General features: G+C 42.4%; 8 protein-coding genes across 9 annotated transcripts in view; 7 read left to right on the top strand and 1 right to left on the bottom strand.

Moving 5' to 3' along the window:
* Nucleotides 1-599: 599 nt before the first annotated feature.
* On the top strand, nucleotides 600-4211 carry LOC131890962 (ataxin-7-like protein 3). Its single transcript, XM_059240421.1, has 4 exons — nucleotides 600-997; nucleotides 2276-2687; nucleotides 2973-3205; nucleotides 3823-4211. Exons 1-4 carry the CDS (start codon nucleotides 834-836, stop codon nucleotides 4052-4054), a joined length of 1041 nt encoding a protein of 346 aa, XP_059096404.1. The 5' UTR covers nucleotides 600-833; the 3' UTR covers nucleotides 4055-4211.
* On the bottom strand, nucleotides 4142-10597 carry LOC131890960 (uncharacterized). The gene is made up of 2 exons (XM_059240418.1): nucleotides 10151-10597; nucleotides 4142-5549 (listed from the first exon to the last, which is right to left on the bottom strand). The coding sequence occupies exons 1-2, from the start codon at nucleotides 10236-10238 to the stop codon at nucleotides 4327-4329; spliced, it is 1311 nt and encodes a 436-aa protein (XP_059096401.1). The 5' UTR covers nucleotides 10239-10597; the 3' UTR covers nucleotides 4142-4326.
* A 3945-nt stretch (nucleotides 10598-14542) lies between these two features.
* LOC131890961 (dipeptidase 1-like) lies at nucleotides 14543-16998 on the top strand. Its single transcript, XM_059240419.1, has 6 exons — nucleotides 14543-14866; nucleotides 14932-15221; nucleotides 15899-16049; nucleotides 16128-16371; nucleotides 16437-16530; nucleotides 16596-16998. The coding sequence occupies exons 1-6, from the start codon at nucleotides 14664-14666 to the stop codon at nucleotides 16913-16915; spliced, it is 1302 nt and encodes a 433-aa protein (XP_059096402.1). The 5' UTR covers nucleotides 14543-14663; the 3' UTR covers nucleotides 16916-16998.
* Nucleotides 16999-17334: 336 nt separating this feature from the next.
* On the top strand, nucleotides 17335-19194 carry LOC131890965 (probable endochitinase). The gene is made up of 3 exons (XM_059240425.1): nucleotides 17335-17710; nucleotides 17785-17956; nucleotides 18783-19194. The coding sequence occupies exons 1-3, from the start codon at nucleotides 17429-17431 to the stop codon at nucleotides 19109-19111; spliced, it is 783 nt and encodes a 260-aa protein (XP_059096408.1). The 5' UTR covers nucleotides 17335-17428; the 3' UTR covers nucleotides 19112-19194.
* Nucleotides 19195-20313: 1119 nt separating this feature from the next.
* LOC131890775 (L-selectin-like) lies at nucleotides 20314-20991 on the top strand. Its single transcript, XM_059240185.1, has 2 exons — nucleotides 20314-20569; nucleotides 20657-20991. Exons 1-2 carry the CDS (start codon nucleotides 20314-20316, stop codon nucleotides 20989-20991), a joined length of 591 nt encoding a protein of 196 aa, XP_059096168.1.
* A 115-nt stretch (nucleotides 20992-21106) lies between these two features.
* Nucleotides 21107-22283, top strand: LOC131890964 (uncharacterized). Of its 2 annotated transcripts, none has more exons than XM_059240423.1 (3): nucleotides 21107-21431; nucleotides 21504-21729; nucleotides 21796-22283. In XM_059240423.1, the coding sequence occupies exons 1-3, from the start codon at nucleotides 21157-21159 to the stop codon at nucleotides 22147-22149; spliced, it is 855 nt and encodes a 284-aa protein (XP_059096406.1). In that variant the 5' UTR covers nucleotides 21107-21156; the 3' UTR covers nucleotides 22150-22283. The 2 variants fall into 2 exon arrangements, with proteins under 2 accessions (XP_059096406.1, XP_059096407.1); XM_059240424.1 differs by having other exon boundaries at nucleotides 21491-21729.
* A 3177-nt stretch (nucleotides 22284-25460) lies between these two features.
* On the top strand, nucleotides 25461-26360 carry LOC131890966 (proton-coupled folate transporter-like). The gene is made up of 2 exons (XM_059240426.1): nucleotides 25461-25856; nucleotides 25925-26360. Exons 1-2 carry the CDS (start codon nucleotides 25710-25712, stop codon nucleotides 26216-26218), a joined length of 441 nt encoding a protein of 146 aa, XP_059096409.1. The 5' UTR covers nucleotides 25461-25709; the 3' UTR covers nucleotides 26219-26360.
* Nucleotides 26222-27069, top strand: part of LOC131890963 (uncharacterized) — a gene marked incomplete in the record, with an annotated part of 1530 nt that continues 682 nt past the window's right edge. The window contains 2 exon segments of the mRNA XM_059240422.1: nucleotides 26222-26678; nucleotides 26747-26986. Of these exon segments, the coding sequence (XP_059096405.1) occupies nucleotides 26222-26678; nucleotides 26747-26986 (697 nt within the window).

Below are 27069 nucleotides of genomic sequence, written 5' to 3'. Positions count from 1 at the left end.
TACTTTTCTACCTGCTTTGGTCTTAGGGTAAAACGGTAAAGCGCACTTTTGATATGGTGTTGAAAATAAAGAGGTTCAAGACCTGAGTGTCTGGAGGAGTGCTGAGGTGAGCAGAAGTCGGACTCGTACGAGTCCCCTGATTTTTTTGCCTTTGGCCGGACTCGCCGAGCCCTGATTCCAGTCCGACCAAAGACTTGAGTCTTTTACACCAGAGTCAGGTCAAGCAAATTGACTCGCCTTACAAAATTGAAGGCAAAAGAGTAGAAAATATGTTTTTTCGAGTCCCTTCTAAAAGACTTGAGTCCGGCCAATTCTTCTAAAAGACTTGAGTCCGGCCAATTCCTCCAAAAGCGAGTAAAAGACTCGAGCGCACTCGGACTCGAGTCATGACCCGCCCCAGCACTAATATAGAGTCTAAAAATGTTAAAAACCGGTCTAAAAATAGAAATTGACTCGGCACAGGAGGCTTGTTTACCGGCAAAATTCCTGAAGTTATGCTATAAAGGGTGAAATTGTGATCCAATCGTCATTTTTAGCAATCCGCAATTTTTGCGCTTTTGGGGCAAATCTATAGCATTTGTTTCTGACACCACTATGCACATTGATCTTGTTTGAGTTGTATTTTGTTGTGTTGTGAACTTGGTTTCTGTGCTTGAGAACGGGGTGGATCTCCGGATTGCGTGGTTGAGATGGGATTCATGCCCACGGCGGGTCATCGCTCTCGCTTGGCTGGGCGGTCGGTCTAGTTAGACACCAAGGGTTAACACGTTGGATGGGCTGCGAATTGCCCGGCCCCAAAACGGGACAATCAACCTACGCCACCGTCTGACCGAATGGTGTTGATGCCGGGCATGGGCGGGGGTTCGGAATTGCGCACGCGTTTGGCCGGCGCGTGGAAGCCATCGGCTTCGCCGGCCGGAGCCGATGGTGTGGCGCAGGCGTTGCTGGACGAGATCATGGATGAGATGACCAAGAGCGTGGCTTTCGAGATCCATCGGTGAGTGTTGGTTGTCGAGTGTATCCAATAGATGAATAAGGCGGTCCATGACCAATCCCTTGGGCCATGTCGCCCAGGGAAGGCCAGCACCGCCATTCAAACCACTCGATCCGGTCCCATGCCTTCGATATATACGTAGATATACGTATCATCGCCCGATTGGGAACTGAACCGGCCCCGACCAAGCTGGACTTGAACGGACTGAGGTGATGAAAACTGGGATGGCCGATCAAGGACGTCTTCAAATAGGCTCATGGAGGCACCTGAAAAGGCGGATTTGTGTTTGTGGCCAGACATATACATATATTTGATATCCGTCAATTCAGGGTTATGTAATTGCCCAATTTCAGGGGCTGAGCAGAGCCTTAATTTCAAGAAGGCAGAAGACCAATGTATTGGAATTGAAATCAGGCAATTCAACTCAGGTCTCGTTAGCTTAGGGCGAGTGGGATTGAAAATGGTTAAGCTCTCCAACATAGTTTGTCAGCTGGTCAGTCCATTTGAGTAGCCGGGGGAGAGATAAAACTGATCATGAATGAATGACATGCCATTGATGAACCTCAGATTCATCTGTCGCTTGAAAATTTTAATTGAACATCCATCCACATGGTTTTACATTTGTGTTTCCTCCACGACCATGCTTGAAAATGGCCTCGATCGCCCTAATAGTTTCACCTAAGTCCGCTCCGGTAAAACTTTCCCGACCTGACGATGCGTATTGGGCCTTTGGGTTCGAATGATGTCACGGGGATGTGGGCCAGCAAGCCCAAACCTTGGGAAGTCGCCAGTGATATCCGCCACTCTGTTGGGTAGAGAGCTTGGCTTTCGCGAACGGTTGAAACAGGAGGATGGGCACGATGATTGCTCCGAGATACCAATAATTGAGCCCCTAAATATTAACAAGGCATGCTAGCACACGATATGACATCAAGATCTTAAAGAAGGCAAAATGGATTAGTAACATTTACTAAATTAATTTTAAGATTCTACTTCTTGTTGTATTGTTGTTCACCAGTGTTCAATCAAGTTTAAGGTCTCCCAGAACTGAGTCCAACCCACGCCACGTTCAATTTCAATATCACCCTCTCCCCCTTCCAGCCACACGTCAAGCTTCTAGGTCGTCATCGCCCAAGCTTAAAAGCTAACCGATGATATAGACATTAGGTGAAAGAAAAGCAGCCAGTCCGTTCTAAATACCAAAATGCTTAAAACAAACGTTCCTCCCGCGGTATCAATCTAACCCATTACTTAACATCGTGGCCTATGATTTATTGGCAGGGCCGCCAAAGTGGGCTTACTCTGCGTGCTCGAAGGAGTGAGCGAATACACGGCCGGCGAATCGTCCTCCAACGCCAACACGGGCATGGACGTGTTCGGTCAGACCATTACCACATCCGTGGGCGTACCCACACTCAAAAAGCAGCCCGAATGTGTCTGTCCCAAATGTCAACGGAATTTGGCGGCCTCGCGATTCGCACCCCATCTCGAGAAATGCATGGGCATGGGCCGGAACTCCAGCCGCTTGGCCTCGCGTCGTTTGGCCACCAACAGTAAGGAGACCTATCGCGATCACCACGAGGATGAAGATGACGCCGAGGATGAAGACTGGCTCGAACCCGATAAAGTCAAACAGCCCCGACGGAAACGTGACCGAAATTCACCCAGGCGGAACAAGGCTGGTGGCCGAGGGGTAAGTAAAGCAAAACATTTTCATGAACATGCCAAAGACACTGGCGTAACATTCTCTCCGAATAATATGTTGATTGTATGTTATTTTGCAAATTTTAACCTTTCGAGTAAGGCTTTCATGCTGTTTCCAGGGCCCTTTAAGCGACACTGTCCAAAAAATCCGCAGATTTAACTTTTTTCCGATTCCATGTCACGTTCAACGAAATCACGATGCTTCAAGCCTAGGGATAGTCCTGTGAACTCACCAAAGGTTTACTTCTTGTCTATCTTATTTCTCTCCATCCAGCCCACCACGCTTCAAGATGGTTCGGTCACGCCTCCGGCAAACTATGACGTGCTCTCGATCGAGGAGCGCTCCTGTTGGTTGTCCTCTAACTGCGGTGTCATCTCCTCTACCTCGAGAAAGATCTGCTCACGGTCTACCCGTTGTCCCGTTCATACTGATACGCAACGGCGCGAGATCCGCATCCGCTGGCTTTCCCAGCATCCTGACGAAGAGACTCATGTCGACATTGACAGGTAGGATTTTTTAGAATCTTGGTATTCGGTTGAATAAGAACCTCCTACCCGATTAAATGGAACAATTTGGACATATGTCGTATCTAAGAACGTTTAAACAAAGGTCTTTTTAATGTTTTTTTTTCCCCACTTTTTGTAAATGCCCCATTCGTTTGTTATTAAATGGCACTTAATCATGTCATATCATGCGACTGATTTTTAACTAAATATTTGGCTAATTTGGCGAAGTAATGCAAGCAAAAGTAAGGATACAAAAATAATTTCTTGGCCTTTTAATCGCTTCAGCCACGGGTAATCTATAAAATATTAATTAGCTAACTTCAAAGGTTCCCGCTTTAGCCTGAAAAATAATGTCAGCTGGCATTTTCCATTATACTTGACCTTAGTTCAACGAAAACAAAATATTTTGGACTTGTTGAATGAATGTTGTAAAAGAGTGAGGAATTATCTAAAGAAGGCGTTTTTGTCACATATTTAGATGCGTTCAATTTCTTCAGCACCCTTGCGTGTTTGTTGTGTACTTTATCGTTGTATCCTTTCGACTATTTGAGAGTCTTAACTTTGCCCATTTGCAAGAAACATCTGTCAGCTCTCAAGTGAGGTTCTTGTGTTTCCAGCTTTACCGAGGGCGATACCGCGGCCCTTCGTGAAAGTCTGGCTCAGCTCAGTGGGGCAAGCTCCCCGGCGGAATCCACCATTTCGACCAGCTCCAATCCCAGCAGTATCAATACCTCAACTCGGAGTCGCCGAGAAAAGGGCCGAAACCGGGGCGGGTCCAGTCGACGCGCGAGTAAACCCGGATCCAAGAACGGCAGTCGAGGATCGACACCTCCTTTGATGTTGGACTGAATTGAGACTGCTCGGCCAAATTCATCCAGATAATTATCCGCCGAACATACCTGCAGAAACCGAGACCCTTGCCATCACTGCTGAGTACAAAGTATCTTCATGACTTGTATTTCGTGTACGTAATGGGCAACAATAAACATTCCTGATGGCACCTAGATTCATGGAATCTGAGGAAAAGAGCAAGTTACATAAGGGGAAATGATATTCCATGTGGAAATAATTGAATCTAAAAAGGTGGTCGTGTCACAGCCAGATATGGATTACGTTTTGGTCTAGAGGATATTGATATTGATGAACGGATTCGCCTTGAGTTTGGTGAGCGGTGCTCTCTTGACTGAGCTCGACGTTCCTCTTTCGTTTTTTAAGGCGGTGAAATTTCCGGGCGTGAACACGCGCATAGTGCGTAAACTAAATTTCCCATTCACGGGGGAAACGATACTCTTCCATTTCCTAGATCGATGTTCGCCATTCACTTTGCTCTTCTTTCGGAGTTTTTGCCTTCGCTTCTCCATCTCCAATTTCTCTTTGATATCATTGGCCAAGCTGAGCCTGGAATTTAAACTTAATTTCGAGATGGAGTGTAGCAAGGATTCATTATCGGGCATCCTCGGGTTCATTGGACTAGGAGGAGAGGGATTGCTTTGGGCCATTGTGTGAGTGCCCATGAAGGGTGAAGGAGGAGGAGGGCTGGGTCGATTTGTCTCATTAGTCACCCCTTCTTGAGATGCCATAGGATTAAAATCAGGGTCCGGGTCGTGGTGGCATACTCCCTGTACGTGAACATGTGAATGTCTTGTCGCCTCTCCTGATGGATGGTTATCTTCCTCCCCTTCCACGTCCTCTCCTGTCTTGTCCAGGTTGGACAATTCCTTGGATGGAGTTGAATTCAAAGGAAACGATGATCGAACCACCTCGGTTTCTATTGGACGAGTTGTTGTAGTGGTGGTGATGATGATGGTGGTGTTAGTGGTTGTTGCAGTTGCTGCTCTTGTAGTTGTTGTAGTGGTTGTGTCTGTGATTGACTGAAGACTCTCCTCCTTTTGTGGTATGTTTGAATGGATCTCATTAGAAACAGGTGGTGTCAATTGGCCATCCTCATTGTTCTTGATCTTATCCCGACGAAGAATGTCAGTGGACATATCCATCAGCTTCCATATCAAAGGCCTCTTGTCAACCTTCCTTTCGGGAGGAGCCTTTGGCTCGTTCAATGAACTTGCGGGTCGCTTCACGGGGCGCCAAAGGCCCAAAGACATGGATTCGTAATAACATTCCGGTCGAATGGCTCGGACTTTAAAAGGCCAATCGCATACTTCGGAGACAGGATGAAACATCATATAGTCGCCACAAGTCTTCTGGATCATCTGAACGCCCCAATAAGTCCGCTTGCAATGGTAGAACACGTGGCAATCTCGTTGGTCAGCGATGTGGGTGTGACCCAAGGGGCACTTGGATAGGGTGTGAGGCGGATACAAGACATATTCGTGATATTGCAAACCTGAAAGTGGATAACATTTTGTTAAGAGCTAAACTTGATCCATATCTAAACGTTTACTACGAAAGTATGGTTTTTATCTCCTTCAGGTAAGCGAGTGAAAAACTGGTCCCAATTAAAAACCAGTGCTTTTATTCGGGCTAATAAGACCATTCAAAGTGTCCGAAGAGCAATAATTATCAAATACTTTATGCAATACCATTTTTTGCATGCGAGAGAGGCCCTCTTTTTTTCTCATAATTTCAGAGGCGATTAACCAGGTGACGTGGTCACTAACTATTTGTCAGCACAAGATACAGGCCATTCATACATGAACAATCACCTGCCATCCATTTTTCTCGCCGCTGGTCTCCGATTACCTTGTCGTAGAAAACATCGGAATATTTCATCGCCCCGAGGCTTTGTATTCTCAGCTGACCCAAAAGCTTCGGGTGCGTCCTCTTCAATGCATCCAACCTGTTATGAATCCCTCCAGAATTATGTGTAATTAAGCGTAACGCGAGACATCACTGGGCCTAGCGGAGGGATGCACTTGCATCATCGGAAGTCCTCCAACCCAAAAAGGCAATTTTCGGTCGGCTGTCCTCATAAAGTGAGGGTTGGACCATCCTTTTTTTGCTCGTGAGACAAATGGTTCTCGAGTCGATTTAGCTTTTTTGGACCGAGACCAGAGGAAATGGTGACGAAATGAAGATCTGCCAATACGTAGCCTTGTCCTTCCGAAAAAGATCATCAGTAGGTAATGACTTTTATCTTTGGGCCCACAGGGAAGCATGCTTCGGCATGTGTTATTCTAATCTGCCGGTAATCATATCATAACTGATTTGAGATGCGGCAGTCGGTGTGGATTTTGACGAAGTCTGTGCCTTGTTGGCAAGGGAATAACGGAGAGTGTGTCCACTTTTGTTTGCTTTCCAGATAAAAGTACGCATTACCTATGTAACCGGTGTTTCAAGATTCCAACCGGTTTAACAATGTGGTTCAAGAGCGTAAGAATGCGTAAAGGTAATTTGGTCGATAGCGTAAACTATTGTGTGGTGAAACCAGTCTCGTCTGATCGCCAGCGCCAAAAAGACATCGACAGCCATAGGATGGTTTGGTCAAAGGTTTTTACATGCATTTTTGCTTGTTTAAAAAGCATTAGAATTTCAAGTGATTTGAGTTTGAATAAAATTATAGGCACCCGGATGCACTCAACTCACAACATAAGCTAATTCAATTTTCAGAAGTCGGAGGAGTTGTGTTAACGAATTCAGATAAGTGTCAATTTTGGCGTAGCTTTGGCACCAGATTGCTATTACGGCTCAATATTCAAAGTTGTATTTGCTTGAACAAGACCATGATTTGAAATAGTTGATGAATTGTTTTTAAGCATGGTGCACGGTGAAGTAGCACCTTGTCTATACTTTGAATGAATGGAATCACGTGAGTTGCTGCTTGTTTTTTCTCGGGTATTTGAATCACTTTCAATTCCCTATAGTTGTGAAATGGGTGGAATTGACTGCCTTAAGTAGTTTTGACTTCCATCATATCGCCCGGCAAAACTCAATGAGTTTGGTCGATTGAACGTGTATAAAATATCTTTAGCGCAGATATTTCGCAGACAATTGCCTTTTTTGCATGAAATGTGAGTCCATTTTTGTTCAAAATTTAAAGAGCCTGCCTTGGCCACACGGACCTACGCATGGTTGCCTATTTACCATTGGTACTAAGACAATGATGGAATCATTTACGCTTGACTCCAAACTTCAGATCGTTCCTTACAACTCCAATATTGGTTCTCGTATTGGGTAATAAATTGGCTTTCGGAATCCTTACGTTTTATTGGGCATATATGTAGTACATGGTTGGTATGGTCAGGCCTCTGTTATCAAGATGAATAGAGGGGCTCGTAATCTTGAATTATTCCCATGCCTTACTATTGCTCTCCTCTGCAATAATCTCCGGACACACTGTCAATCGAATGAAGAATACCAATTGGAGCAAATCTCGTCATGTTTATTGGTTTATTGCTATCAGAAATGGAGAATCCAATGAACAGAAAATTCAGTATCTCTTGATCGATCAGATTCCTTTTTAAAATACCGATTAGATCTCTCCCATTTAGGGATATTCTTTGAGGTTGACATTTTGGATCCCCGGGATTTAAGGGAAAGATGACTCTGGGTCATGATCAAATTCCGGCAAACTGTTTACGGACCACTTATGGCGGTAAAAGAAGAATGTTTTCGAACACAAATCAAGCACAAAATGTCTGAAGGAGTAAATTTAAAAATTGACCCAGGGACGTGGATGAATACGCGTACAGCATAACTTGCAAAAGATGCGGACAATGATTAATGTCTTGAAGATTACAACCCTACATACGTACCTGTGTCCTTCAAAAATCAGATCATACAACGAACGCGGACTTTCACGGCGCACTGAGCAATGATTTAATCTCGGTCAAGTTTGTATAAGCTCGTCAAATCAGCTACCTTGTCAAATCGATTCTCTTTCAATATGACTGACCTCGATTGCATTCAATCAGAAAAGGGGCTTGTGTCTATTCTCCATTTATCCGTCCATCCATCCTCTTGAATCTATATCGATGGTGGGTACATAGCACTAGTACGTGTGCGTGATAACACTCGTCCCTGACACTCTCAAAGATGGTTTTATTGACTGATTTGTGTATTTGCTGACCATTATTGCAATGGAAAACGCACGAAGTGGAAAAACAATTCCCAACATCATTCGAGAGTAATATAATTTTATTGCTCTCACACGACCACGATTCTTAGTGGGTTTTCTAAAAGAACCAGTAGCCAGTCTAACCAGGATCATATCATAACACATGATTTATCACAAACTTATGGCTAATTGGGGAAAAACGAAAAAAAAAAGTGTCGGTATCTCTCCAATCATTCCGTGAATGGTGAATGATTTAGGGGCTGGATTCTCTGACGTTGTAGTATGGTGGCTTATTGTTTGAGTGTTGTGCGAATTGAATATGCCTCCGCAAGTCAAGAGCTTTGCTTCCTTTAACGTCACAAGTGCATGGGATTCCCCATATTTGCATTAAAAGTTACTATGTACGACCACAACAACGACAGCAATCTCGCTCAACGAGATTGAGCCTCTCTGCAGACTGAATCCGTGGACCAACTTCAGACTCGACAGTGAGAGTGCGATCGATGATCTCATGTTTGTCATGATATGACCAAGATAATGCATCAAGGACAAACATGGGATTCCGTTCATCCATTTCTATGGAATTTTGGGCTCCCAGTATGTAAACAGCGCATGTCTCTTTCAAGCCAAATCTAATCTTCCATTTCCAAGGATCCGTGACAATTAGCAAGTTTCTTCACACAGAAAGTCGGGACTCACTCACCAACACAGAGACATGAATGTGAATCTTCGAGCACGAGGCTCAGATGGCATGACGAAATCATGAAAGAAATCCAGTCAAGAGAGTTGAATCATCCGGTCAAAGAGGGACTCTACCTAATTAAGGGGCAGGCCATAGTAAAATATGATTTTTACACGAGTATAATTGAACCAGTCACGAGGTTATTAATTCCAGGCGGATTTGCATGTCTGCTACACAGATAGAGTGAAATCCAAGACAAAGTCCAGCTTCGTGGTGAATCCTACGCATGTATGTAATTTCCGGGAGAAATCTCTCGAAATTTACCTACAAATGGTACTTGTTGGCTATTTATGGATCAATAGACAGGATAGCTGGGATGGTGGGTGCATTACAGACAGTGCGCATACATATAGTAGGATGTACTTGGCTGCCAAGTCTGTTTAAGCTCAGTGTTTCATGAGAAATTGAATTGGTCGAGAAATAATGACAAATCCACGCGGCGCATGCTGAATAATGAACGTCGAAGTAGGTGAAAAACGTCATTCCTGTGTAATGGATGATTATTCATTAGTCTGAGAGCGGCTGGGAATTGTTTCTCTCGTCTCGGCTTCTGGGCCATAGATCTTTTGAATTGAATTCACCCAGATTCTTTCCATTCACGCATTTCGATCAGCGATACCACGCACGGACGTACAATGGAGTTCAAAGGCGATACCGAAGCTTTTTATCTGCTTTGACTAAATTGAGCAATCTGGTAAACATGGTATACGAGTTGTCTGAGCTAGGGTTAACAAGCTCCATAATGGCATCGTTTAATTGAATCCCACGATGAACCGTGCCTTCAACCCTAGACCACAGAGAAAGTTTCTTATGTTTATGATGGGAACCGAGGGCTAGTAGCAAACCCAAACATTACCAGTAATAAATGGACATTGGTGCACATCCACTTGTCAGTCTAAATGAACACTTTGCGTCAGGTAAACCTCCAATTATGAGAGCAAGACAGACATGTCAGTCGTCATGAGCCAATTTTGAGCGAACCAGGGCTGGCAAAATCATGGGTTAAGGAAAGGGTGCAATACTCATGCACTCAGAGCTTGACAGATGCCTGTCTCTGTTCATTTCCAAGTCACAATTGGTTTGTCTTAACGTTCAGAGAGGACTGATGAAGATCCAATTTTATGGTTGAGAACCTTATGTGTTGGCAACTTTGCGTAACGCCACAATTTCATTAGAGACATTCTCTTACCTTTCGCTTCAACGTGAGGAACACCCCCGTTACTAAATGAACACAGTAATAGGATCCAGTAGACCCAAGCAGTCATCGGAAGCGGCATCTTCGTTAATAGAGTATGAAATGATAATTATCACAACACCACAGTCTCAAACCTTCATACCTGGATGAAGAGCTCAACACTGGTCGAGTGCCCTGACGCGACTGAAAAACCAACCATCGAACCTCGAGGAATCGCATTCACTCAGGAATCTTTGACGGCGTTTGGACGCACGAAAAGTGGATCATCGAACTACGTTTACGTAGGATTATGACGTGCGTCTGAATGAGCATGTTTTGACTATGCTGAACCTTCATCTATGCACGGAATTGCAAATTGTCAGAAAGATCATCTCTTTCATATGTCATATCAAGAAATGGATGGACCACAAACAATGACGATTAAAGGACGTGTTTCACGTCAGTTCACAAGTTTTTTTTTTATTCCTTTTTCCCATGCTTGTCTGAGGTATTGTTTCAAATCACGGTGAGCCAACCATTTGATTGCTTCCCTCCCAAATCCGCCACGCACTATGCAGTGGTTCGTTCTTCCGCCTAGTCTACCTGATTTGTTGCCTGAAGAATTGAATGGTAAAAAAGAAAAGAAATCTCTCATTTCTCAGTCCTTGGGCGAAGAAAAACAAGAAATTAGATCAAACATCTCAATTCAGAGGGTTGGCAGAAAGGCTAGTTTGGACGATCATCTTCTAATCGGCGATGAACAAGTGCCTGATGGGTATTTTTCGGCACGAAATTTGAAAACAGAGATGCACTTTTCCGCCTTCCAATTACAAACAAAGATATAATTGAATGGATAATTAAATTACGGTTTACCCAAATCATCATTTTTAGCGAGTTTCAAAAAGTTCCACAGACACGTTATATGTCATACTACTGTTACTTGATTGTCCATTCGCTCCCCGCACCTTTCTTAGCTTTGAACAGTAAAAAGACCCCAAAACCAAGCTAATGAGTGTATTTGGAAGTTTAATGCACACTAGGCAGAACCATGTAAATGTTGCCAAAATTGAGCAGCTTCTTCCACATCTTTAATTAGCATCTAGTTTCGGCTCCAACTGACACCACTAGCCGCACGGCATCCGATGCTAAGCCCCGTTCTCGTGACATCGAGACCAGCCCGCCAAGCTTCTTCGTGTTGAGGTAATCAAGTGGAAAATCGTGACCAAAAGATGATCTCTTAAAACACTAGCAACATGATATATTTGACAGTCGCTCACTGGGCACTGCATCTACTCAAACTAAGTGAAATCATTTGGGATGGATTGAGACATTTCTCAGGATTTCCTGCGGAACGCCCATCTTTTTTTATTTGATTGATAAAGAGCAATTAAATCGTGTTCAATGTCTACCTCCTTGGCCTTTGAGCACAACAACTCTCGTTGTGTGGACTTGTGTTCAATTCAATGCCTGGTTGATAAAAGCCGCTCTCAAAATGGTGAACAATTGTAGGCCAAAATGGGCTTTGAAATATCATCTGAGGTTTGGTTGGTGCAAAATGATCAAAATAGAAATGGATCTTAGAGCAACCATATTTTTCAGCGCTTCACCTCAAGTACTATAGCTCAATCAACCGAAATTTGAGATCAATCCTATTTAGTAAACTGTGGTAACAACACTCGATTATTCACTCATGTCGCACCGCCAATTTTCCATGTCATTTTGGGATTCTGCATTGGATTTTGATATGATACGTATTTGATCAATATCCATTGAGGTTTTATTGAAACCCGCTGGTCATCTTTGGTCAATAATACGAGCCAATTTTATTGTTCTATCCATAAAGTGAATCTTTTCAGTCTGTCGAAATAAAATGTCGAAACATTTCAAACCTTGCCATATTTCATTAAGTAGAATGAAGACTCTACTAGCCGTGCATCTTACAATCAACCATTCCCTAAAATGACAATAAATTCATAAATGTTTTGAATGAGCAAACTTGCGCCAATACGCCTCTGACCAAAGAGTTCTTCACAAAGAAGAGACAGTCACGGTAGAGCAGTCCTTGATCACATTAGTAGCGCTTTGTCTTTTCTTTTATCCTGAGATGTAAAAAGTACCAGGATGCTAAGTAACATCCTTCATGTGCACGTACTATTTGGGAGTTTTAGGTCGGAAGTGTGAGTCTTCGCCGACCAATGAGGCCAATCATTAAATCGCCCCTCTCTAGCTGACAATCACGGTGGTTGAAATGCCGTATCTAGTCTTGGGGCAAATGCCCAAACATAAGAAACAGTTTTGGTTAGGTTTTCATTTTATGAAATTATAACTCAGATCAAAAACTTGCATTAAGTATTTAAACTAGAGTCATATGAAAATGCGATTCCCAAAGGAAGAAATCAGGAGTACACTAGTTTACCACTTAAATATAACTTAGGATATGATTCATTGAACCCCCAGTGAGTTTTGTGGGATCAAATAATTGTGTCACATTGGTTTAGCTGCAAAGTGTCCTAACTATATCTTTACCTAATTACTTAGAAGTTTGAAACATATTCTTCAAAAATGTAAAAGATTATTTTGTTCTTTTTCTTGCATGATTTTAAAATAGGTCAAGACGTTATGTACCATCATTTAAACACCTCTGAATATGTTAATCAAAACTATACCACCGAGGTACTAGCAAATTGCACCTTTTTAATTGATGGGTGGCAGACCCTGCCAGATCAGATTCTTTGAGTCTGTGGGTGAGATTAGTGTCTAAAAGTTCCACGAACATCAAACAAATTCTCTTCTCTACGACCCAAATCAGCCCTATGAATCGACTTCCCATCTAAAGATTTACACTATTTCAACATAAGCGGCGTGCAAAAGCATTTTGAGCCCAATCTGTTAGAATGTTAGGTCAGGCTTTGGTATGCCCGGGATGGTGTCAACATGATTGCGCAAAATGAGAACCGCTTAATCATGGTTAGCGGTCGAAATTGCATCTCGTAAAAGCTAATCAAAATAGAACGAGCCTTGTTTCAAATTTGGTAACCTTAACTGTAACACGATAAGAAATACAGTATGAAGCATTGATTTTGAGAGCATCTCTTGGTTGCGCAATCAATGAGGATTCCAAGGCAATCAAGAGGCTTAAAAAATGCAACTTTCAGATGCAACAAAATTTTCAGGAAGGAACAGAATCCATAAACTTGCTGTTTAAATATATTTTGTTTAGAGTTCAGTTGGGTGCATGACTGCGTATTATTTTGGTACTTGCAACAGACGTTTTCAAAAACGAACACATAACAGTGTTTTCAGAGAAGCTAAAGAGGATTTTTAGCTAGTCTGAAATGAAGCACGAAAGGATATTCCAACTCTTTGAACATTTGAGTTCATATTAATGGGGAATATTGGACCTTAAACTGATGAAAGCAAGATAATCTGATCACGTATAATTCATGGGTGGTAAAATAGACCATATTGTGATTTGTGTCCAAGAATGTTTTTCAAGTATGTTTTTAATGCTTGAGAAGCAAGTTTTTAAAAATAAAATTTTTGGATTGCACGTTTAAGGCAATTCACTTTTAACACTTACCTAAACAAATAAGTAATGAATAGTTTCGTCAAATCTTAAAACGGCATTGTTGCCACTGTGAGTGTCTCGTCCGGTATCAGAATACTGCTTCCTTTGAAACATGCATTAACATTTGAGAGTTTTCCCATGAAAGGTCAAGAAGAGAATCTATTCGGGGACTTCTGAGAATTCCCTCAATTTTTGGATAGACAGTGAGTGCCAAAAGAAATAATGTATTCTGAAAAAAAAACAAAATATTTCTCACCTACCTCTACTAAATTGTACCTGCATTGTCTGTTTCACATCTCTTCACTAATTCCACCAAAACAATTGTATTCAAGTCAAACTATTTTACCGTTTTGACCATTTTATCTGACCAAGAGCCACGATAGATATTAGTTCATTTTTTCTATCTTTTTTTTAGTTGGCGACTTCCTTACTGCTACTGAGCAAGAAATTCCCAGCACTTCAAGGCGAAAAGCTCATTCATTTTACTTTATGACGTTTCTTTACATATGTTCAAATATTATCTGATCCATCAACAAATTAGAGTTGGGGGATCTGGCCAGCCCTTGAATGTAGGGTTGATCAAGAATTTTGATCAGAAACTTGTCCAAATCTGACTAAAAAGATGCTATTGTATTAACAACTCCTACGTATACCATGCTACCTACGAATAGCTGAAGGGAGCAAAATGATAATAGACAGTGCACTTTAAAGGCACTTTCATAACTGTATACTTTCTTTAATCATGCATGATCTTCTATGTAGGTTAGGTAAGGACAAAGTTTTGGACGTTTTAAGTGTACTACGGCTGGAATACTCGTACTCAAATGAGCGGCAATTTATGTCAAATATGACTTGTGAAATTTTGTGGCTGATGATAAGTTTTGCGGCCAGAGTTAATTTTGGGTCAAAAGCACGAATTGAAAGGAAATATGACGACAGTTTCGCTTCTAAAGCTTCATCATGAAGTTGAGTGACAATTTTGTGTACTCCAAGCGAGATTTGGTAGTCGTAGGCATTGCTATCGGCCTGATTGTCGCACTTTTGGGTGTTGGTTTTGGAGTTTCAGCCAAACCCGCAGTTCCAATGGGTAGATCGGAGCTGCCGCCCCAATCGAGCTTCGAAAGAGCCTTATCCATTTTGGAAGAGGCCCCAGTCATTGACGGGTTTGTCAAGCACCTGGGAAATGCCCTCTGATTTTCCTATTAGCGTTTAACATTGTCTTTTGCAGTCACAATGATTTTGCTATGACTGTTCGAGATCTGTTTCAAAATGATCTGAGCAAGTTCAATTTCAACTCGAATCTAAGCGAAAGAGAGGAACTATCAGATTATCCTATGGATCATACGGATTTGCCTCGTCTACGCAAAGGCCGGATTGGGGCTCAGTTTTGGTCCGCTTATGTTAGTTGTGGATCTCAGTACAAGGATGCCGTCCAACTGTTCATGGAGCAAATTGATTTCATCAAGCGTCTCGTAAATGAATACCCGAATGACCTCCAATTTGCAACCTCCACTCAAGGTAACAAAAGAAAGTTGCTAAAACTAGTAATTGATATGAGTCGGTAAAACCCGAGTCTAGTCTGATCTAGTACGAGTTTGAACGCGAAACAAAATTAATCTAGTTTAACCTTACCAATTTAGAACCCTTTGTCGCCGTTTTACTTTCTATCAATCTAACTCATCCGCGCAAAAAAATATAATGAAATACTCAAACTTACCAACTGGCTCGAGTCTAAAAAGTTCCAATAAAAAGAGTTTGAATTAATTTGAGCTGAACCAAAAGATGACGGATGTGAAAGTAGATGGCATGAATATTTTTTTAAAGCTTATCTATTTATCATGATATGATATTAATCAAACAACTGCTTTGATATGTGGAAATCAGTGGAAACCATAAGTGAACAGAGAGCCACGAAATCAAGCTTCTAACAATGGTATTAGGTTTCCATCTCCTTTGCGTCAGAGCAAAATCATACCTATGAAAACGAGTTTTCAGAAAAGAAAAAGGAAATCTACAATGGCGCAAAAATAAACTACCAATAAATTAGTCATTAAACCAGGATACAGGCCAAAACTGTTTCTTAAAAAATAAACAAGTGTCCACTTGGGACTTTGGATCCAGACTCGAATCTACCCTTGCTTAGGCACTATATAATTCTTGTTTTGAACTACTTTTTACATCTTTGATTTGACCAGATATATTGGACGGCTTCAAGAGCAAGAAAATCGCCAGTTTGATCGGAGTTGAATCTGGACATGCCATTGGAAGCAGCGTTGCGATATTAAGAACTCTTTACGAGCTGGGTGCTCGATACATGACCCTCACCCACACTTGCAATACACCTTGGTAACCAGATCAGAACAACGACTTGATTCAATTATCGGAAATCGTTTTCAATCTCAACCAAATTCCGCCAACTTTTAGGGCCGATTCTTCGGAGGCGGAGCAGAATATTCCACCTCGAAGTCAAGGATTGTCAGACTTTGGCCAACTTGTGGTCCAAGAGATGAACCGATTGGGGATGCTGGTGGACATCTCACATGTGTCCAAAGACACGATGAAAGATGCTTTGAGCGCATCAAAAGCGCCTGTGATGTTTTCCCACTCTTCTGCCCGAGCTTTGTGCTCACAAGCTAGAAATGTTCCTGATGAAGTCCTTCTGGATCTGGTTAGTACCTGGTGATTGGTGTCCTCATTACTTTCATGAAACTTGGCCACAACTTTATCCCTCAGAAAAGTAATGGAGGGATCATTATGGTCAATTTCTATTCATGCTTTTTGATCGACGATTGCCAAGAAAGGAATGCAACAGTTCTCGATGTGGTCGGTAAGTATTGGAACGACCATTTTTTGAGTGGTTTGTTATTGGAAAAGGGTTGTGATTGATTTCAGCCCATATCAACCATATCCGGAATTTGATCGGAGTCGATCATATTGGTTTGGGAGGTGATTTCAACGGTGTGGAAAGTCTGCCAATTGGTTTGGAAGACACGTCGAAATATCCGAATCTATTCGTGGCTCTTTTAGAGGACAAAACTCACGATTGGACTGAGGCCGAATTGGCTCAAATTTCCTCGGGGAATCTGCTACGAGTATTTAAAAAAGTCGAAGATGTAAGGGATATGCTGAAACGTAATGATCCTGAGCAAACTTGGATTGATCCCAACGACCTACACCGATCCGAAACGTCTTGTCAATCTGAGACTTCATAATCAAAATCAATGCATGTGGCTTGCTAAATAATGCTAACTTATGCAAGATTTGACATTGAAAAGATAAGATACATGTGTGTGTAAAGAGTATGTATATCATTTGACTCGATTTGTTTTGGGAAAAGGGACCAAGTTTTGCGTTTTGCGTGCTATTACATTTTTATGGATTAATCACGGCCAGCTTATGGCACCCGAGTGACGCAAATGCTTTGAATCTCTTCAATGTTGATGGAACTCAATTGTTGTTTCCTGGAAGGAAGGCTTGATGCGCCGACAATTCAATATTGATTCCTAGATCATAAGATTAAAGTGAATCGTTTATCAAAGCCTTGGAGAAGCGTCTCCAAGATAACATGGATTGACGTATGAGAGTTTTATTATATGCCGAATTAACAAACTCACTTATCTACTATATCATAGTATTTGAGGATGAATCTAAAACTTTAGGTCTCACTTGATCTCCAGGCAAGCAAGAAGTAAGAGTCGTGTGCGCAAAAACATTGTTCCAAAACTATGTCCACGCCGCCATTTGGTTTGCTCACCCACGTGCCCCTAACGGGCGTGGTCTTGTCATCGCTACTTATTAGTACGGCCGTGGCCGATCCCACTTGCAACATCACGGTCCCACCTCTTGGGATCGATTGCCCCACCACCAGCGGAGTCTCATTCACCTATGCGGATCCTGACCACTGCTCCATGTACTGGGAATGCTTCAATCATTGTTCCAATCATCTCAAGTGCAGTGATGGCATGTTGTACGATGCCACCCACAAATGGTGCAACACCGCTTCAGATGTGAGTCGAAGGCACTGCCGATAGGTGTTCACTAATCGTAAGGTAGAGTGAGTAATTCGGCCTTTGTCATCCAGGTGTATTGTGGAGAGCGGGACTGCGACGGTTTGCCGTGCAAGGAACCACCTACAACAAACCACCCATGGTCCTTTATCTGCCCTGAAGATGGATATTATGCCGATCCATTGAACTGCATCAAATACTACGTTTGCAGTGCAGGAGTCCCCGAACCAGTCACGTGTCCCAAAGGTATGTAGCTATTCGAGGCAATCCGAGTGCACTTTCATTGGAAATTTTACTCAAGACTCATTAATTATTAACCTAAAACTTCGAGATAGATGATAAAAAAAAGATTAGCTATGAAGGAAAAAGGCGCCATCCCTGAACTAATAGGACAGTAGGAAGGAAAGGATAGTAATTCGATCCTTTTTTTTGCAAAAACAGGAGTCGCAATCTCATTGCATCTCAAAATGGTGTATAATAACGACGATATTATCTTTTGGATTGAGCTCTCAAATTTCCACAATGCCTTGACATTCTGGGCGATCAATTACCACTTGGCTACCCCACTCGTAAATCATTATGCGCTTTTACCATGATTTAGCTTAATATAGCTCAAGTTCGAGGATTTCGAGTACGGTTTTTCCATCTCGATTGTGTTATTGTTTCATACCTTCAGCAATCAGAAATAATCACTCGTAGGCAAAACGTTCCATCTTCATAGATTCTTTTTCTACTTAGGCCCAACTTCTTTTAGTCCAGATATATCGTCTTTTTGCACTAATCTGACGAATTGAATAGTCATTGGCCATCAAAACTTTTAGGAAAAATAAGTGACTCGTAGAACCATTACCTTTTTCAATAACAAATTGTATAAATTAGTCACTCAAGTCACATGGTGACTAATTCGTTTAAGCACCTGGACACTAGCAATTGCACGGCATGGCTTCCGTACATCAGGCTGAAACAAGAGCCATCATTCCAAGCTCGTTCTTTTTTTAAGTTAGGGCAATTAGAAACTTATGTAATTTACGAAAACGAATTCAGCCTCAGCCAATGATTACTCTGTTTCTAGCTTCCAATGGACAACAGGAATTTTACAATGCCGAAGCCGTGTATTGCGATTATCAAGACAGAGTCGATTGCGGTGATCGGCCCGTTTGCGATGAGAACGACGACAACTGCCATCAAGTGACAACCCCTCCCCCGGGACCTTGCGACTCGATCACTTGTGGCCCCGATGGCTGGATCCCAGAGGGCGATTGTGCCAAGTGTACCTGCGAATGTGTGGGTGGCAATCCTTACGAGATTTGCTGCGGCCAAGGATTGTTCTGGAATCCCTCGTTAAATGTCTGCGATTATCCCAGCAATATCGCCGCTTGCCCAGATTCGAGGAGCTCGTAAAACGTTCCAACTAACTGTCAAGTTCTTTATTCATCAGATACATTGGCATGAATGTAAATAGAAACAGTGCACAGATGAGACAACTACGCTTCTAGAACGTGCTGATCTCAGGGTAAGATTCAGGGGACGAGGCATCTGAAGTCGCCAGATCCGAAAACGACCTAAACGCACGAGGAGTTTCCGGGATCACGGCCCGACCGTCTGTTCCATATTCGGGGGTCTCGATGCGTCCCCCGGGCAAAAAGCCATTGCCGAACTCGCCAGCGTCGTAGGGACGATTATCGTAGAAGCTCCAGAATCGTTCATTGGCACGAGCCAAGCCTCGTTGACTCCAAAAATCTCCTTCTCTTCGCAATTCCTTAAGAATCCGTTGAGGATCGCTTAAGAAGAAGTACAACACGGATCTCTCGTCAAGAGTGGCTTGGGCAGGGTCGGGATAGGGACAAGGAGGAACTGGATGTCCGGGGAGATCGCGGAGGAGCCAAGCTGCTTCATCCGATTCCACTAGCTTGTTGATGAACGTTAGAGGCGAGCACGGGGGAATGGGTGCAACAGAGGGCTGGATGACGAAGAAGCTCAGAACAGTGAGGCTGGCGGCGAACATGTTGAGCATGTGAGGAGTAACAAATCCTTGATCATTGAGGATGATTGTTTTGTAGAAAACACTAGACAAAAACGTTTCACGAGTACGAGTTCAAATCGAGGCGTATGAATGCTCTTGTGGGTGCATCCTTTTGAATTCCTCCTAGCGAATTGTTTGTTTTCGATTGGTATCGACGGCATCATCGTTTGTGTTTCATCTTCTGCCCAATGTGGTTAGACAATTAGTTGGTTGCGGACAGGAATGGCTTCCTAATTCCCTTGAGTCTAATGACCTGCATTCTAAATTGAAGCAATTGAAATAAATGACTTCCTACCCACAGAAACTCCTTGAACTATTGGGAGCATAAATCACAGAGCTGTCAGCAATTAGATTTCATTGAACGATGTTTTTGATCATACGGCATATTCGAAAGAACGCAGGAAATGGGAGAGGACCCTGGTGACGAAAAAGTGATTACGACTGGATTTTGAGAAGAGCCGCAGACGCGACCCATTTCTTGTAGTTTGGGACGCCAATGGAAAACCATAAATTGGTGTTGGTTACTCGTCGAGAAACAGTCGCTGAAATTAGCCCGAAAAGAAAACATCCTCTCTACAAAATGAAGGTCTTCGGAATTATTATGTTGTGCATCATCATTTCCTTGACCAGTACTAATGTCTCCGGGAACCAATGCCAAATCAAAGGCAACGTTCATCAGGTTACTACAGACAGGCGATTGCATTTTTCGTGGCGAGATTACCCGGATCGCGACTTCAGTTGGACCCAAGGACGCAAATATTGCAAAGAACGTTGTATGGACCTGGTCAGCATCGACACGTATGAACAATGGAGAACTGTGAGGAACACTCTCCAAGGTGAGTTTCAATATTAAGTAATTAATGCAATGGCATTGGAGAAACAGTCGAATCCTCATTTAATCATCATATTTATCGTTTACTTAGATGAGAACGTCAAATTTATCTGGACTGGAGGTCGGAAGTGCAACTATCGTGGATGTGACCAGCCCCGATTTCAACCCACCATCGAGAACGGCTGGTTTTGGGTGAGCTCGAAGAAGCCCATTCCGAATCCCTTCGATCGTAGTGCTTGTACGTTTTGCGAATGGGGACCACGTGGTGGACTGTCTAAACCGCAGCCGGATAATCGAGAACTGTACACCAAAGGTCGAGATGAGGCCTGTGTGGCTGTGCTGAATGACCTGTACAAGGATGGGATTAAATGGCACGACATTGCTTGCCATCACAAGAAGTTCATCATTTGTGAACAATTTGATTAAATATGTAGGCCGTTACTAAAAATCTACAAAGTGTAGCTAGATTACGTTTCAGCATTGCCTTACCTCCTGATCAGATACTTGCTTAATCTCTTCGCATCATTTCACCCTGAAATAAACTGCCTGAAATAATCTTGGGAGTAAACCAACATTTCTTATCAAGACACAATGTGGAGAGAATGTGTTTGTGTTTTAATCTTGATTTTTGGGGTGCAAGGCCGAATCAAATGTATATCGGATCCAGTTATCTTTTGGGATACATTTCATCATCCACAAGATCCCAATGAGATCCCATGCGTGGATGCCAGTCTCATGGCCACCATCCAAGGGCCATGTGAATGCAGTTTGAATGACTTTCAAGCGTGTTCACCATATCTGTCGACTTACTCAACCAGTGCTTTGGCTTGGATCAGTGGCAGTGACGCTCTGGAATCTTACATTAGGTGAGGACAGACAGTTGATCTTCTTCATTGACCAGTATTGTCTAATCTTGAACTTAAAGGCCACTCGTGCAGATCATCATGGTTGTACCCAAATGACACCTGGGCCGCTGTGTCTAACATGTTGACCACCATAGGTTACACAAATGAAGACATCGACTCTCGTTGCACTTACCGATTAGCCATTTTCAACCGATCCATTGCTGATCAAGAGGGGCTTTTCGTGCCCACTTTCAACCGTTGGTTCCATGAGCTTCGTTTAAGATTTGATCTCAACTTTCAACCAAGTGTGATCAAAGAGGTCAGGAACATTTTCTTAACTGCTTGCGCATCACTATCATCGTAGATCCTTTTAAATGCGTTCCAGCTCTCATTGCATGATTTCCAAAGTTTCTACGAGCTAACCGGGTGCAACGTGGGTTGTACCTCGTGTAACGAGGATTTCGAAAACGTGCTATCCATCACATATCCAGCACTTTTTGAGGGAGGCACCATTCCATGTGCTCGAGCGTTTTCGACTGAATTTGATGGCGGTCTGAAAGCCAATGCAGTTCATGCTCGGGCCTTGTTGTTCTCCTGTTTTGGCGCCAATGAACTCAACACGGGCAACGGATATGGATTCGATGGTCAGGATTACACTGTAGCAGAATTCATGGTGGAGAATGAACTTCTGGATATGACCATGGGGGCTGCAGTGTACACACTGAATGAAGGGCTCTAAGCAACATTCTTTTCTTCTATTCTTGAGTGTCTAATTAATTCCTTTGTTTTATTGGTTTGGGTTTTCACGGGCTTTTCTAACCACTACAAGGAATGAAATCGCTAGTACTATTAAATGAAAAGTTATATTTCGTCTATTTTTTACCTTTTAATCCTTATATGATATTTATTCTACCAACGAATTTAAGTTGGCTCTCAAACCGCACATTAAGCCTCTACAATCACTAGAATTGACCCTAAATCCTGGGTTGGGACAAAGCTTTTGAAGAATACTTTTGAAGACGTACAGTATCAGATACCTTTCGTACCTTCTCTGAACACTGTACAGTCCAAACTTTTCTAGTCTCTCCCAATACAAGAGCTCTCTCAATCCTATAATGTTCCTAGTGAAACATCTTTGGACTTGTTCGACCTTTTGCAAACCTGTTGTTCTCATTGGAGCCCAAATGGGTGAGGCACAATCAAGATGTGGCTGGACAATCGACTTGTACAGAGTTAGCATCGTGATGCTATCTCTGGACTTAGATGTGCGATATTTCCAACCACACATTTAAAAAGCCTTACCCACCTTCAACTGGATATGCTCATCGAACTTTCGTGAACAGATTTTGACCCTGTCTTTAGAAAAGTTTTATCAACAGCACTCAAACAAACACAACAACCCAAATACTCTAATGGACTTTTGAAGTCCGTTTTTGATCTTTAGTTGCGTGATTATGAAAATGTAATATTGTGTTAGATAGAATCCTAATGAAATCTTCACAAGTCGACTAAAAGCCAATAAAGCTTCTATTTAGGTGACCATACCATGGATAGATGTGTGAAACTAAAGATTCAATCTCGAGCATAACACAAAGTCCATGGTGATGAAGTACATTATTCTGTACTCTCTTCCTTTTGGATTACCCTGATATTTTTCATGATTCACCACCTTTGTTACAGTCGAAATAGCAAAACCAAGTCAGCCACTGGCCAAACTGAACAGACTACTAAAAAGTTTGTTTTATGACTATGGACAGTTGGGAAAAGGTGTGAAACATAGGACTGATTATTTGCCTCGTTCTTCACTGGGGGAGGGGGTGGGGACTTTAGACATGTTAACTTACGAAATGATGTTTATTGATTTTTGATAAGCTATAACACAGTTTTGAAATGAATAAATGTTCATCAAAATTAAGCCAAAAAGAAAGTGGGCGGTGTTTGTCATAGTTCACACATACAGATTCAAGCTTGGTGAACATGTCTAGAAAGAGATATCGATAATTCCGTTTACCGAAATTATGCAAATGGATATGGACGCAACCAAAGTACCAAAATCGGACTCCCAAAGTCCATTAGACCTTTTCAGATGTTGTTTTCTTGATCTTTATGAAATATAGAAAGAAACAAAAGTTGACCTGAAAACCGTTTTTTGGACACATTACTCTCGGCGACCCAAGAGTAGATTCTATCTTAGTCCTTTGCAAGGCTATTGAAAGTTTGGCCATTCCTACCACAAGCTAATGCCGTCAACATAAGAAGAGAGACTGGCAGTAATACTAAGCTTTTGACTCCAATGAATGTTATAAAAAGGAGGGGCACTAAAATTGAGCCTTGTGGTAAACCTGACTTGACCTTATAAATGTTACTGAACGACCCTTCAACCTTCAGAATTTGCTTTCTATCATGAATGGAGCTCCTTACCTAATCGAGAACCTTCCCTTGGACCCCAATGTCATGAAGTTTATTCACCAAAAGGTCATGATGAACTTTTTCAAGGACCTTAGCAAAATCAAAATAGACGACATCGACTGACTCATAACTCTCTAGTCCCTCAACGACCTGTTGTATATGCTCAATCAGTTGGGTAACCTGTTAAATGAACCCATGCTGACTATGAGGAAGGACTTCATGGACTTCAAGAAACTCTCCGAGGTTGAGCTTCATGAGCTTCTTGAACACCTTTGCAATATTCGAAGTGAAAGAAATCGGCTTATGATTACTGGGGAGTGACTTATCTCCCCCTTTGGAAATTGGCACAACAAGAGCCAACTTCAGAGAAGATGGAAACTTGCCTTGATCCAAGATGCAACGCATCAAGTACGAGAAAACAGGAGCAAGAACCAGTGAGCATCTCATCAGAAACTGAGATATCACACCGTCAGGGCCAGGAGAACAAGAAAGACTCAAGTCCCTAATGGCCGCAAAAGCATATTGATTTGTAACTATGAGATCAACAAATTGCTCAAAGCGACTAACCTTGTCAATCTCAACAGACTCATCTTTAGAGCAATGAACTGTTGCTCCTAAATTCTGTAGAGATGAAAACACGCTAGAGAACTGAGCTCCATACATCTTGTCCATACCCTCTACATCACCTATGGCTTCTCCTTCGACCTCAAGGGGTCCTACAGGGTTTTTCCTTTCCTCCTTGAGTTTGAGTAAGAGAGAAAAGTCTTTGAATTCGACGTGACTCCCTGGACCACTCGACTCCCCGTTTTCGGGTGGTCATTCTCAATGGGGGCCTTAATGTTACTTTGAATATGATCCAACTTTTTTTTTCTTCATGTTGTTATGGGCTTTTGAACTGGTACAGGGCCAGGATTCCAGATTTTGACTGTCAATACCTCAATACCTAAAATCACTTGTTTCATTTGTTTCCTAGTAACATTTCAACAAGTTTTCTTAGTTAACATAGAGCAAGGAGTACTGTGATAAAGCGTATACATAATAACCTTGCGTAGAGCCGGCCTTGCATAGAGGCAAAGCAAGTATTAACATATATGTACATGAATTAAGTGTAGGGTTCCCATCGGTTTAGTGAACTACCGTATACTACTGGCAATACTTTTTAAGCTCCAAATTGTGTAATAGGTAAGTCATTGACGACCAATTTAGAAACTTAAAGTTTGCGTTCAAATGTCGAGTAAGAAAAACCTACGTAAATAAGAGGATCCTTCGAGAAAACAAGCACTGTTTTCTCTTTTTTATCCACGGAACGCACCATTCTTTACTCAACGCAACCTTAACCTGATGCCTTTCTCAAAGCACGCCCGAAAATAGTTTTGCCAAGGGGCCCCAACTACTACGTATCTAGAGACATGCAGGCATTCTGACTCACAAGTCATGGAGGGGGGCATGTGTGAGCCCGTGTGAACCGCACATCCAGTGGACTTTGTGCATTCACCATCGATCGTACTCTATTGAACTGTGATGATGTTTGCTGTTGCTATGACCGTCTCGGTTTGGCAAAGTAGTTATGTTCCAAATATGTGTTATCGGCAAAACATTGCGTGCATCGGAAGTGCGGCCGCAAATATGTAAGGTAAGTTAAGCACGTATCTGCTTAGTCAACACTGACAAATGTGCCTTTCTGTGACCAAAACAAGACACTATTATCTCCTGCCTACTAAATGGATTGTTACACATGTGTATCTTTCATAACTTGGACTTGACAAAGAAGGTTTTTTTCTCTGACAGGATGGCTCACCTAACCTTTCCCCTTTCTTTGTTCTTGTCTGATTTTCAGTAGACACCTGAGGGTTGTGATAATCTGAATTGTTCCACCGAGATCCGTCCAAGATGGAAGATGTTCCAACCTCAACCTCAATCACGGAGCCCTCCGAGGGATGTGGTCGCCGAATCCTCCGGCTTTGGCACAAAATCACCATCGAACCTGCAGTTTTCCTCTTCACCTTTGCCTATGGCTTCTTCAGCATTATTGCTCAGGTTATTTCTTCATTCTGTTAGGCCAAATGTGCATCATAATCATCATTGCAAATTCAATCCATTTCCAGAATTTACTGATTGAGCGCATATGCCAAGTCAATCTTAATCTAACCTCAGAAGTGTGTGAGCATTTGGACCAACACAAGTATGATCAAATGGAGGTCCAAAAGCAGGTCACGCTCCTAGTTCTCTACACCAATATCCTAAGTACGATTCCCTGCATATTCTTGACCTTGTTAGTGGGCCCTTGGTCGGATCGCAATGGTCGAAAGCCTCTTATGATCGCTCCTATCTTGGGCTGCATTTTGTCACAAGTGGTCTTAGTATTGATGCGTGCTTTTCCTGAAGCACGGGGAGAATAATACATGGCTACATCCATCTATAGCTTTGTGAGTGGGGGGTTCGCCACTTTCACCACCGCCATGTATAGTTACATCGCTGATATCTCTCGAGTCCGCGGACGAACGGCCCGGATCGCTCTCCTCGACTTTTGTCTCATGCTGGGATTCCCCCTTGGGATTTATACTTCTTCCAAAGTGTATTTGGTCTTGGGTTATTACGGGGTATTTGGCATCACTATTGGGATTCATTTGATCAATTGGCTCTTCGTGGGTCTCTTTGTCAAGGAGACGTGTGGTCCCAGATCTTCCTATCAATTGTTAGATAACCAAACCGAAGAAGTCCCTGAGCCATCCTTCAAGCTTTTAGATATGCGAAATATTTGGAGCGTATTCACCACGTGCTTTCAGCGACGCCCCAATAGCCGAAGAAGAGTCATTCTACTCCTAGTTTTTATGATGATTGTCAACACAACAGTATTTAGTAAGTATCCTATGAAAATTATATCGAGCCCTCAAACAATATAACTCAGTGGATCTTATTTCATATAGACACCGGAACCATGACCTATCTTTACACTCGTCTCAAATTTGATTGGAACGAACAAGACTATTCTATATGGAATTCGGTTTCTGCTCTTTTCACGGCAGCCGCCACCATTCTCGCCTTACCCGTGCTAAGTTTTACCTTTGGAATATCGGACGGAATCATCGGAATGATGGGATGTATCTCCGGCATTGCCAGCAATGTCTTAGTGGCCTTTGTAACCCAGGATTGGATGATGTACTTGTGTAAGTTCAAATCAGGTCATGATGCTATTGTTTGAAATTTTCAAAAAACACATATATACTATCGTCCACTAGGTTCTGGGATA

This window comes from Tigriopus californicus, chromosome 11 (genome assembly GCF_007210705.1).
Source record: "Tigriopus californicus strain San Diego chromosome 11, Tcal_SD_v2.1, whole genome shotgun sequence".
Lineage (NCBI taxonomy): Eukaryota > Metazoa > Arthropoda > Copepoda > Harpacticoida > Harpacticidae > Tigriopus > Tigriopus californicus.
The sequence above is the reverse complement of the archived record's forward strand: the minus strand, read 5'-3'. Positions and strand labels throughout refer to the sequence as shown.